This window comes from Lissotriton helveticus, chromosome 2_1, assembly GCF_964261635.1.
Source record: "Lissotriton helveticus chromosome 2_1, aLisHel1.1, whole genome shotgun sequence".
In the NCBI taxonomy this organism is placed as follows: Eukaryota; Metazoa; Chordata; class Amphibia; order Caudata; family Salamandridae; genus Lissotriton; species Lissotriton helveticus.
The window spans coordinates 685064470-685078137 of NC_136059.1; the positions used below are offsets into that span (position 1 = coordinate 685064470).

The window sequence follows — 13668 nt, forward strand, 5'->3', positions numbered from 1 at the left end:
ACAAATTGAAACAGGTGACATAATACATTTCACCTGTTATTTTGTTGGCTCAATATTTGATTTACAAAAAGTAATACACTGTTACGTCTGTTAGACCCTTCTAGATGCAGGGATATAAAGTGTTTTTGACTATCCAAAAAGATGCACTACTCAAAGCCAAAAACTGAGTAGCAACTTATAATGAAATGTCATTGTCTACCAATTCATATGGTAAAATCTAATTACTGAAAAGTGGGTAGGAGGAAACCTATCGATTTTTTACTGTGCCCTAGAAACTGAGTATAAGGATAGTGGTTATTTATACAAAACAAATGTTATGTTACCCACACTATCATGTAAGTTAGAGGTCATTTTGCAAAATGTGTTCTACCGTGCACACCGGCTTATATTTTGAAATTAAAAATGGAGAAAAATGCTAATATTGTTAGAAATGAGGTCTTGAGTTGGCAGTGGTTTGCACCCTATCCAAGTAGGGACCCTCACTTTAGACAGGGTAAGGGAGTCACACAACTGAGAAAACCCCTGTTTACCCCCTTGGTAGCTTGGCATGAGCAGTCATGCTCATCTGAGAGGCACTATGTAAAGCATTGGTACATACAGACACAGTAACAGTGAAAACACTACAAAAGGTCCCACACCAGTTTAGAAAAATAGCCAATATTTATCTGAATAAAAAAAGACCAAAACAACAAAAACCATACGTACACAAATCGAGATATCACTTTGGAAAAGATTACTGGAAAATTATAGCTCTGAGAAAGAAATTGTGATCGCGGAAAGCGGGGTCCGGCTACAGAGTCACCCAGACCCCCATTAACAGTACCTTGAGAACGATGAACACAAAAGACATTGCAAGCCGTCAGGGAGGTGAGGCATCGCTGGGCTCGTGTATTGTTGGTTCATTACTGCCATAGGGCAGGTGAGGCATTGGTCCCTTACTTCTAGGCAGTGGAGGTGAGGCATTGGTTCCTTACTGTTGCAGGGGAGGTGAGACGGCAGAGGCAATGCATCAGTTCCTTACACTGGGGCAGTGTCGATGAGTTTGGGGGTTACCTAATTCTATTATCGACTTCTCGATGATGCGGTTGAGGCGCTGGCATCGACATCCATCAGGGCTGAGGTGTAAGTTGGGGTGGTGTGTTGTGCACTTTACAAGTAGTACCCTCGGCTCGCTGACGGAGTCCATGTTGCTTTTCTTGGGTTGCAGCACCAACAAAGCAGCTTCAAGGGGCCAAGAACTGGAATTGGCACCACTTGGAAAATCAGAATTTGTCAGCTGAAAAGTCCAAGTGCTGTTAGCAAGAGGCGGGTGAAGTCTTTGATGGCACTGAGACTTCTTAACAGGAGGCAGGCACACACAAGCCCTTGGAGAAGCTTTAAAGCAGGATGTAGAAAGCAAAGTAAAGTCCTTTCACTCCCAGGACATAAGCAGCAGCAGGCCAGCACAGTGAATCACCCAGCAAACTGGTAGTATCTCCTGGCAGCAAAACAGCTCTACTTCCTGGCAGAATGTCCTCAGTCCAGAAATGTTCTGATTTTGGGGTAACAGAGGTCCAAATCCTATACCCATTTCTGCCTTTGAAGTAGGCAAACTTCAAAGGAAAGTATTTGTAGTGAACAAGACCCTGTCATGGCTTCAGACACAATACAAAGGGGTGGAGACAGCTTTGTGTGAGGATGGGCACAGCTCTATTTAGGTGTCTGTGACAACTCCTCCCACCACTGTAGCTCAGAAAGGCCCATCAGCCAGGTGATGGCCTATCAGGATATGCAAGGTACATCTCAGCTCCCTTTGTGTGACTGCTAGAGTGAATACACCAGAGTCCAACTGTCTGCCAATTTCTACAGACAGGCAGAGGCACAGAGTGGTTATGCAAGAAAATGCCCACTTTGTAAAAGTGGTATTTTCAAACACGCAATTTAAAAACCAACTTCATCAAAAGATGCATTTTTAAATTGTGATTTCAGAGACCCCAAACTCCAAATCTCTATCCAATCCCAATAGGAACTTATACTTAAAAGGTATTTCCAGGCAATCCTTATGTTACCCTACATGACAGAAAGTTCTTGCAATACTGAGAAACGAAATTAGCAGTATTTTACTATTAGGACATGTAAAACACAATAGTACCTGTCCTACCTTTTAAATATACTGTACCATGCCAATGGGGCTGATTTGGGCCTACCATAGGGATAACTTACATGCAGCAAAAGGGAAGGTTTGGGCCTGGACAGTCTGTGCACTTTCCAGGTTGAAATGGCAGTTTAAAACTGCACTCACAGGGGAGAATGTCCGGTGTGGCTTTAGGGATGGCAGTTAAGCCCAGGCCCTTGCTAGGTTGCCCCCATCTTACTACTTTTTTCTGTAATACAAAAAATCCCTGGTGGCCTTTCAGCTCCTTGGTGGGGACGGGAAGACTGCTGGGCTGATTATGGGGTTACAGCTGGCCCTATCTGTTTTGGTTGCCATCGTTTAGTTTGTCAGGTCTTCAATTATTTCCCCACAACAATCAAGCTTCATTAAAAACTACCTCACTTATGACAGTATAGAAGTTATTGTTAATTTCATAGAGTCAGACGAAGGAGGCAAACAACAGATAGTCTTCTTCTCATTAAAGGCAAAAAAGGTATCTGACAGAGTAGACTGGCAATATCGGACAAAGTCTTGAAGAAAACAGAAATAGGCCTGTATATGCTAAAATTCATTAATCTAGCTTTGTGGCCCCCTCACCGAAGAATAAAGTAAATGGTTAAATCACCCCCTCAAATCCTCTGAAGGAATTGAGTCAGGGGTGCCCACTGTCACCCCTATTGTTCGCCTAGTCATGAAGCCTCTAATAAAAATGATTATTAAATACCATTACACCAAAAGGATTGCAGCAAAACGGAGGAAAGACATGTTAATGCTATTTGACAGTAATGTCCGTTACTTCCTTAACTGACTCCGAGACATCATTGCCAGCTTTGACGGGTAAAGATATACAATTTAGGAGATTTCTGGCTTGAAGAATAACTACGACAAATCTCATGGAATGTGGATATCAGATCTACAACAAGCCTGTAGGGAACGCCCTAGGCCACTCTGGTCTGGGCTGGGCATCAGGCCCTATGAAACATCCGGGCATAAATTTGACAATTTTTACAGCTGATTTGTTTCGACACAATACCCCTTGCCTCCTGATATCCTGCACAAAGATCTTTATAGATGGAGCAAGAGGTAAAGTTTGTAGCTGGACAGGGTGGCGAGCACCAAAATGAACTTCCACCCCAGTCTTTTTACACACATGCTCCAGTTGAAATTCCCAAACCCTATGTAAAACCTGTCACAAAAGAAACATATAACTTTTGTATTGCATTACGAAACCCAGAGAGTGTTTAAAGAGATTCTGTTTTGGTCCACCGAAGAAGGCAGTTTAGAATTCCCCAACATAGAGCATTATTTGCATATCCCCGTCCTGAAATGCAACCACTCTCCTCATCTGAAGCCATGGGTCCTCATCACACAAGACTATTCCTCACCCAGTTAGAATATATGCTCTGGTTAACTCACAGAGCTAGATGTACGCATACAGATGAATATCACTAAACTAAATGGCATTAGGTATTAGCAAGAACAATAAAGGAAGCAGCGGGTGATGTTAAGATCCCAACAGAAGGGATCTCTCACCTCTACAACCATGTAAATAACTTGTGACCACGTCAAAAAGCACAGCTCTATGTCCAACTGGAGAGGAAGAAAGGCAGAGAAATTCCTGAAGTAGTCTGGACTTGCATTTGGACAAGCGCAGAGAAATTTTCCATCTGCACTTGGCCTAAAGAAAACACTAATAAAATACTACCAATGTGGTATTTTACACCATCAAGGCTGAGTGCGATGCTAGGTTGCTCAAACAATTGTTGGCGGGCTGTGGAGTAAGAGGCACGATGTCTATGTGTGGTGGGACTTTGGAATGATCTGTTATGCACAAAATCAAAAACTGTAATATTTATGCTATGGAAAATTGGTCAGTGATATTACATGACTAAGGGAATAAATCTGAAAAAGTTTGACTACCATTTAAGGTCTCAATGAATTAAGAATATTTACAGATTTACGGATTTATTCATAATTTACCATTTTAAAAAAAGAGAAAAAAACCTTACTGTAACACATAAGTGTCATATCAGGAAACAACATTTATTTATTTAACTGTTTGTTAAGTACTGGCCTCTAGAAGATAGCTACTTTCAAACACCGTGGCTATTGTGATATTCCAAACATTAATCACTCTCAAAAGAATCTGTTATTTAAAAAAAAAAAAATAGGTATATTTCATAGATTGGGGAGTCTTTACCTGCGGAGACACGGGGGCAGTCTGGCAACATGGATTCCACTGATGTATCTAATGGCTCCGAACTAGACACCCAATTGCAACAGTTCTGCAAAGGAAAGACAAATATATAAAAATATAGAAAGGCTTGGCAGGGTAATGATAAGCATCATAAAAATAAAACAGCACTGATTATCTTTAGGTGGAGTCGTTTTATTTAGCACTACCAATTACTAAAACTCCTTATTTTCTTTTGCGATTGATTGGTAACCACCGGATATCAAACGTAACAAAAGATGTATCTATCGTAGGTCATCTCCTGCTAGTGCTTTGTTAAGAGGGCGCAATCTCTTGCTTGTGATGGCTCAATCCATTGTTTTTGTGTGGCTGCGAACGTGAAAAGACCCGTCAGGGAAAATAATTCCTTCTTAGCATGAATATCTCGGCAACTGGAAGTTTCTAAAAAACGTAATTGCTTTAGTACAGCCAGCCCCTGCCAATCCGAAGAGATGAAAAATAAATAAAGTACAATCCTTCCTCGCTTAGTTCCCAGAGCAACTCCGTTCACTTTTAAAATCTCAGCATTTTAATACTAGGCTGCTCAGAGAATCAAATGTGTTACCAACCATGAGTAATGAAGGGTAAAAACTATATGATCATTCTGGACAGGACTTGGTTGAGGACTCAAAGCCAGTCATGGTAAAGGTTGATCTGTTAGATAAAATGATAGTTTAAGTACTTTTTAGGAGAAATAAGAAATCTATATCACTTGCACTATGAAGCTGTATCCGTGCTTTGGCTTTTCACCGGGGTTGTCTCAGTTCCATTTTTTTTTACTTTCTTAGAAAGAGACCATGAATTCCCTGACAAATATTTTCTTCTTTAAATCATCCCATCAATCATGTCCGCAAAAAATGGTTGATTGCTAGCCTGGTAAACAAGCACGTATTGTGTATTTTTAGATGTTTGCCGCCTTGGTTGTGCACCATGGAATCCGCCCTCACTGCGGAAAGATCCTTGACTGGTAGCTGAAGTGTCTTATTGTATTTCCTTAATTCATTCTGTCTGGAAGAAGATGTCAGCTGCGTTGCAGCGAGGGGAGAATTTCAAAGGCTCCAGTCCCCACCAATAAAGGCCGAGGAATGGCTTTTGAATAGATTTGTCAGGGCAACCCTACTGTTCCGGGACCAGGGAGACCAGGAAGAACATAAAGGGAAGCGGTTGCTGTATGAGATTAGAAAGTGAAGTTCACAAAGCATGGCTGATTTCTATATGGAATAGCAAATCACTGAAACTATTGAATAGCGTGGAAAAAAACATGAAAACAAACAGTGTCAAGTAACGTTACAAAATGTTACAATAAAAAAAATATTTACTTGGATTATGTTATTATGGTGGCTCCCATTAAACGAATTTATTTAGGTAAAGTAACAAATATTTCACATTAAACTGCCAAGTTGACAGCAGCACTAATGGTTACGTTCATCAGGAATTTAGTAAAACCAGAAGATTAGCTCACAATGAACACAGCTTTTTATACAATGTGACAACTGCCTATGAGAAATTAATTGTCTTAAAAGTTATGTCAAGATATGATTCATCATTCATCACGGCGTCTAAGAAATTCCAAAACCATGATTTCCACGGTGGCAAAAAATCGGCCACCACTGACACAAGGCTGATAGCTTGTGTGAGGAATGGCTTTCGCAACAATTCACTCTTTACATAATGCCACCAATTAGAGCTGAAGACGAGCTGCTATTAGCCCTGTATTTAAAGATTATTCAAAGTTAATGTATCCTCAAACACAATACTCTCGCATAAAATCGGCTGCAGGAACATTTCTCTTTAACACTTCCGCACATGCGCACAATTTATGCCTTTGGGAGGACAAAAGTTTACAATCACCAACGTGCTTATCACATTAGACATCTAGTATTAAGGGTAGTTATAAATTGCACGCGGAAAAGAATGAACAGTCGGTGTGCTCACGGTCATTAATATAATCTTAAATACAGCTAGTTATTAATGGAATTATGACTAAAACAATGATAGACTCCCCACGAGTTCAGAATTGCATTCGTAAAAATATATTTAGTAAGAAAGCAAATAAATAAACATCTTTAATTTTCACGCAGTAATATATTCTGGCGTGTTGTGTTTTGTTGTGCTGATGAATATTAAAGATGATCTGCCTTTTGTATTTGTGAGAACACTTAATTTACCGTTTATAATTGTTTTAATAATATCTCAATCTAACCTTACTTACCACAGACAACCTGTGATAGTATTCTTTCTTTTTCGCCTTCTTCACACACAGAACACAATCGAATTCACATAGAAATACGGGGAACAAATAGAGAAAAAGCCAAAACCCATAACAAACTTCCTTGATAATTGGAACATAACCTCCTAGGTAGCACAGGAAAAGACAAGCTGACATACATGGATATTACCTGTGTATGGTGAACTGCAAATAGACATTACAAAGTTTTGTTTTGTTTTTTTTTAATAGGATTTTCTTTGTTAAAAGGAGTAGTACCTCTGTAGTAAGTGATGTATGTCTCGAATTTCAGCAATTTAAAACTACAATGGGCCCTCACTGTCCTTATAACTTTCAGATTTTGCTTAGATTTCGTGAATATACTGTTAATTACACACTAGTCGTTGGTTAAGGGCAGGTTTATTTAAAGCTGCTAATGAAGAGCCCTAACGCCATTAGAATATTTTTGTTTTACTTAGCTTCCTGAAAAAGGATTTTAATTAAAAATGGACAATGGTGAAACTTTGCTGAGTGGTTTTGTGCCAGTCATTATCTAAATGCGCTGTCACGCTAAATTATACTAACTCTTGGCCTTTCATTGGATACAATCCTTATTTAACAGTTATCTTTGGCATAACATCTTAGGTCTTTGAAATATGGGTTCTTACACCATTGCTGTTGCACAATATAGGTACCCCGGTTACTTTATAGTGGGTACAATAAGGGCAACTGTGTAAAAAAGGTCCTAAATTGCCAGAGGGATTGTGTGAATATTGTACACCAACAAAGGACCATATTACACGCTACTCATTATGTAATCTCTAGAGTGCATGTTTATTTTGGGGACGTTGGTTTGTATTACGTTTTTTCAAAGAAGAAAATATTTATTGACAACAGGAATTTAAATACTGAACTATACTACTAAAACACAAAAATATCAATTATATTGTTCGGAAAATAAATCTTCAGAAAACAATACTCAGCTTTGTTAAGAAATCAATCATGCTGATCTCTACAGGAGGCAGCGAACAATATTCCCTGACTGGTAATGGAATGCTCAAGGTTTGGTTTATTTTTCAATAACAGAATGTTAAATGGACAATGGTAAAGCCTTACAGAGTGGTTAGGGCTGTCATTCTATCTATCTATCTATCTATCTATCTATCTATCTATCTATCTATCTATCTATCTATCCATCCATGACTGGCGAATTTTAGGGGCATTACGCTCTTGCGCAAAACCAATAATTCAGTTTTTAAGCTGGCTGAAACTCGCGACTGAAGTCACGAAACGGCAGTCAAATCCACCACCTAAAATGGCCAACCGTAAGTCAGCTTTGACCCTGGTGTGGTGCGCACTTTTTGACGCTTTATTTGCTCTGGAATGTTTTGAAATTCCCACGCATCTCAGAGTCCCTAACCACTGCCCTGGGGTTGGTTATCTCCAGGATTGACCCCCTATGGCTGATGAAAGTGTTTTTTTCACAGTGTGAAACTTGCATGTTGGAGCCAACACTTAGGTCACAAATGGCAGCCAAAAATTACTTCCAATCCTAAATAGCCAATCACATTTTGTGAAAAAATTCAAAAAGGAATTGACAACATTTGCAAGTCCTGACTCATGAGTTAAAACTGTAGAGAATTTCAATAGTATTAACCTCTTAAAGCCCACTCTGTAGTATTTTAGCTCGATAACAAAGGAATGGATTTACACAAAACTAACAAAAGCAAGCTTTCTGAGTTAAGTTCTGCATACAAGTAAAGTTTTATGTATACCTGTCCAGCTGTTCTAGCTATAGATGTGAGCAAAATATTCGGTGGGAGATAAAACAAGAAATCACCTGTTTTTCACCCCATGAATGAATCTTCACGAATCTGGCATAACAAAACTTTTTAGTTGACCGAGTAAGTAGATTTGAAAGTGCAAATTTGTAAACACGGTCAAAAACTGTACGCAAATAAATGTGTTTTCAATGTAATCCCTATCTACACCATAATCACAAGGTGGCGAAAGCCACTGTATAAATATGAGAGAGAGAGAGAAAGACAACTGTTTAAAACGCCAACATCCTCTTATCAAAGATCCAAGACGAGAGGATATACTGAAACATAGAACTACAAATACCCCACATCATATATAAATATAAAATTTGAGCTGCTGAGCACTTCCCTTTTCCAAATATGTCAGATTTGTATACACTTAAACCATTAATAAAAAACGTAGCTACAGCATAGCATTTAGTGACATCTTTTAAATCAAACAAATACTGAAATGCCTTCCAATAACCAAACAACTTTCTCCTAGAAACAATGGGTTTGAATATTGTTTTGTATATAAAAGATAACATTTACAAAAAAAATGCTAAGAGCAGTGTTGACTTAGTATATCTATTGTCACATGGACATTTCAAGTAATTAGGATCCCTCCAGCCCCTTCTCAGGAATGCAACAAGTTGATGGATTATAGAGAATGGTAATTGAGTTAGGAGATATCTATGGTGCACAATGGAGACAAAACTAATATAAGAATAAAACCCTGGATACTTATAAAGCGACATATAACTCCTCTCAGTAATTTTAGTCTGGTCTTTCTAAATGCCTTTTCTGTGCATTCAACGCGAAGATGTGTTCTTTTAAGTCATTTTTCGAGAACCGTACTATATTTTCCGGAGTCTTCCAGTGTTTCACATCTGAGTTACTGAGTCCTGTCATAATATTTCTAATATAGGCTAATCAAGGGAGGGTAAATGCCTGGTCCAATGCTAAACAGTCTCTAAGAATTACTTTGGTAAACTGAGTCTCTGTTTTAGACCAGACTGAATGCCAAAAAAGTAGTGGTTTAGTCTCTATTATATACAGCAAAAAGTGGAAGCCTAATTCCATGTATATAATAGTCTCTGGAATTGAATGTGGTACTGCTAAAAGTTTTCTCACAAACGTATTCCCTTGCCTTTGCAATATTATATTATCTCCCGCCCCCCTGAAATATTCCTGCACCATATGTTGCTGCAGCAACTGTTTTGGTACTATAGAGGGTCAGCATTTCTTTTATCGGCTTGGTAGCTAACTTTGTTGCGAATCTAAAAAAATCTTTGTTATTTCTCAGCAGATTGGTGGAACTCATTTCTCTATGATGATTCCAGCCACCATCCAATTAGAATTGTAGACCTAAATAACTGACATTTTTATGACTTGAAATGTTACTCCCATTCATATAAGGGGACAAGTCTTCCACCTACTTTTACCACAACACAAGGTAAATGTTTTTTCTGTTTAATCCTTTTATCTATCTTTTTGATAAATTCTGAGAAGGTATTAATAATACTCTACAACCCTATTGGTTTTAGGGATACTAGTACAACATCGTCCTCATACAAAAGAATCAATACGGGCCTTTGACCAGCTCTAGGAGTATCAGCACCAAGAGACTGTATTTCTCCATTAATACCACTGACATATATGTGGAGAAGAAATGGAACTGAAACACATTCTTGGTGCACTCCCCTTTCTATCCTAAACAAATATGTTAATTTCCCCCAGTGACCCATACCATACTCTCAACGATAAATTACTATACACATAGACTAGCAGCGAAATTATGTCCTTCGGAGTGCCCAATGAACACAAACACTTCCACAACTTAATGTGGTTTACCAAATCAAAAACACAACTAAAGTCCGCAAAACACATCTATAAGCTACCTTCCTTTGCCTTTGTGTACTTTCCCACCAAAAGGTTCAGGTTGAGGCGCTGTTCCACAGTCTCCAGCCCTCTGTTAAAAAAACACATGTTGCGCACTAGTCAGAATGTTGCCATCCTCCGCCCAATGTTCTAATCTTTCTTGGATGACACTTCCTAGCAATTTGGCTGAGGAATCAAGCAGGGCAATGGGTTGGTACCACTTTGGGTCACTTTTTGAACCCTTCTTAAAGATTGGGATACTTAATGATCCAGACCAGGATACCGGTATAAATCCAGCACCAGCGGAATGTGGGACCTGAATTAGCAAAGGTGCCCATAGGGCAGGTAGATGCTTCGAGGCGCACCAGGACAGCATCGGGAACGGGAGCCTTTCCCACTGGACTTTTATCTAATGCTCTAGTTACCTCATCTAAGGTAAAGAGAATAAGGGTTGAATGTAACGCCAAGGGGGCCACAACTTCTATATCTGATCTTAGAGGTGGCGAGAAAATTGAACAAAAATAATCCACCCAAGCTGGCGCAAGAATCGAGCTATCAAGATCAGGTGCAGAATTATTCCAAAAAAAGGAGCAGTCATTGTCTTCCATAATAATATATAATTATGCACCCTGGCTTAGTTTTGCCCAGGACTCCTCATGTAACTCTTTTTTCCTATCCTTTAATGCCTTTCTATACGTGATTCTTCTAGCCTGGATAGCAGAATGATCCTTGGGATGAAAATGAAGCAACTTGATAAGATCACTGCGAGCCCAAGTGCATTCACGATTAAACCATCCTTCAGCCCCGTGTCCTTTACCCTTGATTTCTTTAGTCAGGAGTTGGTTGATTCATTTAGAAATTAGAACATGTGCTTTTTATAATCTGCTCATAATCAGTTCATGATCATCGCAGGTTACAATATGACATAAATTACCACTTATTAACTCTGATGTGATGATAAAGGGATCAACTCCTGTCTGTTTTATTTCAATGCCATTCCGCCCAACTGGGTGATATTTGATATTCTACCTAGCTGATTTGCTGGCTGTAAAATGATTTGTACCTTTAAGGTTATTGGATTGAAATCACAAATACAATTGATCTCCACCTACAAATTAGTAGATGTAATCTTACCATTCATTGAGGTAAGGATATGATAAAGTCTACTATTGCCTCCTCTACCAATAAAGGTAGGTGGTTGGGAGTCACAGATAGAGCAATAAGAGTCAGTCATATTTCAATTATATTTAAAAATTACATTATTTAAGGCTAAGCAATCCAGACAATGCCTGAAATGGCAAAAGTCCTCACCCTGAATATCGGTAAGGCCACACAACTATTTTCAGGAGAGAGGACATTTGGTAACATTAAAATCACCACCCCAAATTATGTAAGCATCTTTTGAGTTATATTGGATAAAAGAATCAAAGTCAATCTACCACCTCCACCCATGAAGCACTGAAAATGTTATTATAAAAATTATCAGGATTACCATGCGAGATAAATAACACAAATTGATAATATGATGATGTTAAAAAGGTTTTTGGGGGGGCGTGACCAGACAAGATGGCCAGGGAGACGTGATTCTCCTCGGCTCGGGAGCCACGCTGCTGTCTGCATATGATTTACCATGTGAGGGCTAGCCAAACACTCACCCAGTCAACAGGCAAGCTACTATGCCACCAACGGCGCCACAAAAGAGTGATCAAACGAGCAGAGAGCGGAGAAATTAGCACCTACAGTGACCGCAAGGAAGACGCACCGGAGCTCCGCAAGATGGTGGCGGAGGTCGGCGGAGCGCCGCCTCCACGAGTCTATTGAAGGAGAGCTCGAAAGGACATTGCGGCGATTTGAACCAGCCGCCAGTAAGGTACGGCGGCACGGGCTGCCGCAGAGTGAACAACACAGCTGGCTGCCTTACATGAAGCCAATGACGGCAGTGCCGCAGGAGAGCCGGAGTCGATCACTGATCCCAGTACACTGAGAGGGGGGCCGGGAAGCATCCCTGCCAACCGCAAGAGATATCGGGGGTTCTACAGAGGAGCCGTCCACAAGAGCTGAGACTTGCTAGAGACACAGTGGGCTGAAGTGAGGTGCCGCTTCCAAATTGCCTGACCCTAAGATGACCACCGTCTACAAGGAGTCTTTGGGGTCATGAATGGAGGCATCCCAGGGGGCTACAATGCGGAGGGGAGCCCAAGACCACTGAAGGGAATGCCCTAGGCTAATGAACCAAAACTCCTGAAGCCACTTATCTGAGCAAGGCCCGACTTGGAAGAGGCATTAAGGATTCCAAGAGGAGCATCCAAACACAGCCACCGAGGGGGTGCACAACACGTGTTGCTGATCACATCTGGAGAGGGAGAATACCCTCGAGGAGCCAATAGCAACCGGAGGTGGTAAAGAGGCCTTACCAGCAAGACTACCCGTTCTTTGCTGAGGGCCGTGCGCACACGAAGTGAGGGTGGCGACCAATTCGCATCTATGCCACCAAAGAAAGTGTCAAGCAAAGTCTCTAACTACTTTACCTTTATCGAAAAGAGACAACTCCTGGATAAAGAGAAGACACCATGGCTATGGTGCTCACTAAAGATGATTTATTGGCCTCCCTTAGGGAATTCAAGGCGGAACTCCGCTACGAGATTAAAATAACCATCAAGTCCTTACTGGATCAACTCAAAGATGACCTAAACTAACGCATGTCTGCCCTCTAACAAGATGTGGACTCCATGGGCACCAGAGTTCTAGAGGTGGAAGCCCAGACACAGGATATGAACAAGCACGCCATGACCACTCAGGACAAGATTCAAGACCCCCAAACACAGTTACAACTAGCCCTGCTGAAGGCTGAGGATTTGGAAAATAGATCACAGAGAGACAACATTAGAATTAGAGATCTGGAGGAGGGAGCTGAGGGGCCGGAACTGGAGGCTTTTATTTAAGGCCTCTTTGCAGAGATTTTGCGCCGCTCCAGCTAAAAATCATGATTGAAAGGGCACACCACATAGGACACCCAGTGGCAGGGGAACGTCGTCGCACACGCGTTATACTCGTCAAACTCCACTCTTTCAAGGTAAAAGAGGGGATTCTGCAGGCAGCCAGGCAAAAAGATGAGAAGGCTTTCCAGGGGTTCCTCTGCAGACTATACCAGTATCTGGCGCCTGCCACGTTGCAGCGGAGGCAACAATTCAGGCCAATCATCACGAAACTGAGAACGAAAAAGATCAAATACAGATGGACATATCCCTTCGGCTTGAGTTTTGAAAATAACAACAAAATGCGCCACATCACAGAAAGAGCGGAGTGCCTGAGAGTATTGGGTCTCCCCGAGAGCAGCCAGGGCACGTCAAAGGGGATAGAGCGCGACAGCTAGAAAGGCCTCCCAGTGGAGTACAACTGCCAAACACGGACGTTC

General features: G+C 40.7%; 1 protein-coding gene across 4 annotated transcripts in view; it reads right to left on the reverse strand.

The window, feature by feature from the left end:
• ARB2A (ARB2 cotranscriptional regulator A) overlaps nucleotides 1-13668 on the reverse strand; it is a 1817924-nt gene that overhangs the window by 359368 nt on the left and 1444888 nt on the right. For all 4 annotated transcript variants that reach the window (XM_078675377.1, XM_078675378.1, XM_078675379.1 and 1 more), the window contains one exon: nucleotides 4335-4419. In XM_078675377.1, coding sequence (XP_078531503.1) covers nucleotides 4335-4419 — 85 coding nt within the window. The remainder of the gene's footprint in view (nucleotides 1-4334; nucleotides 4420-13668) is intronic.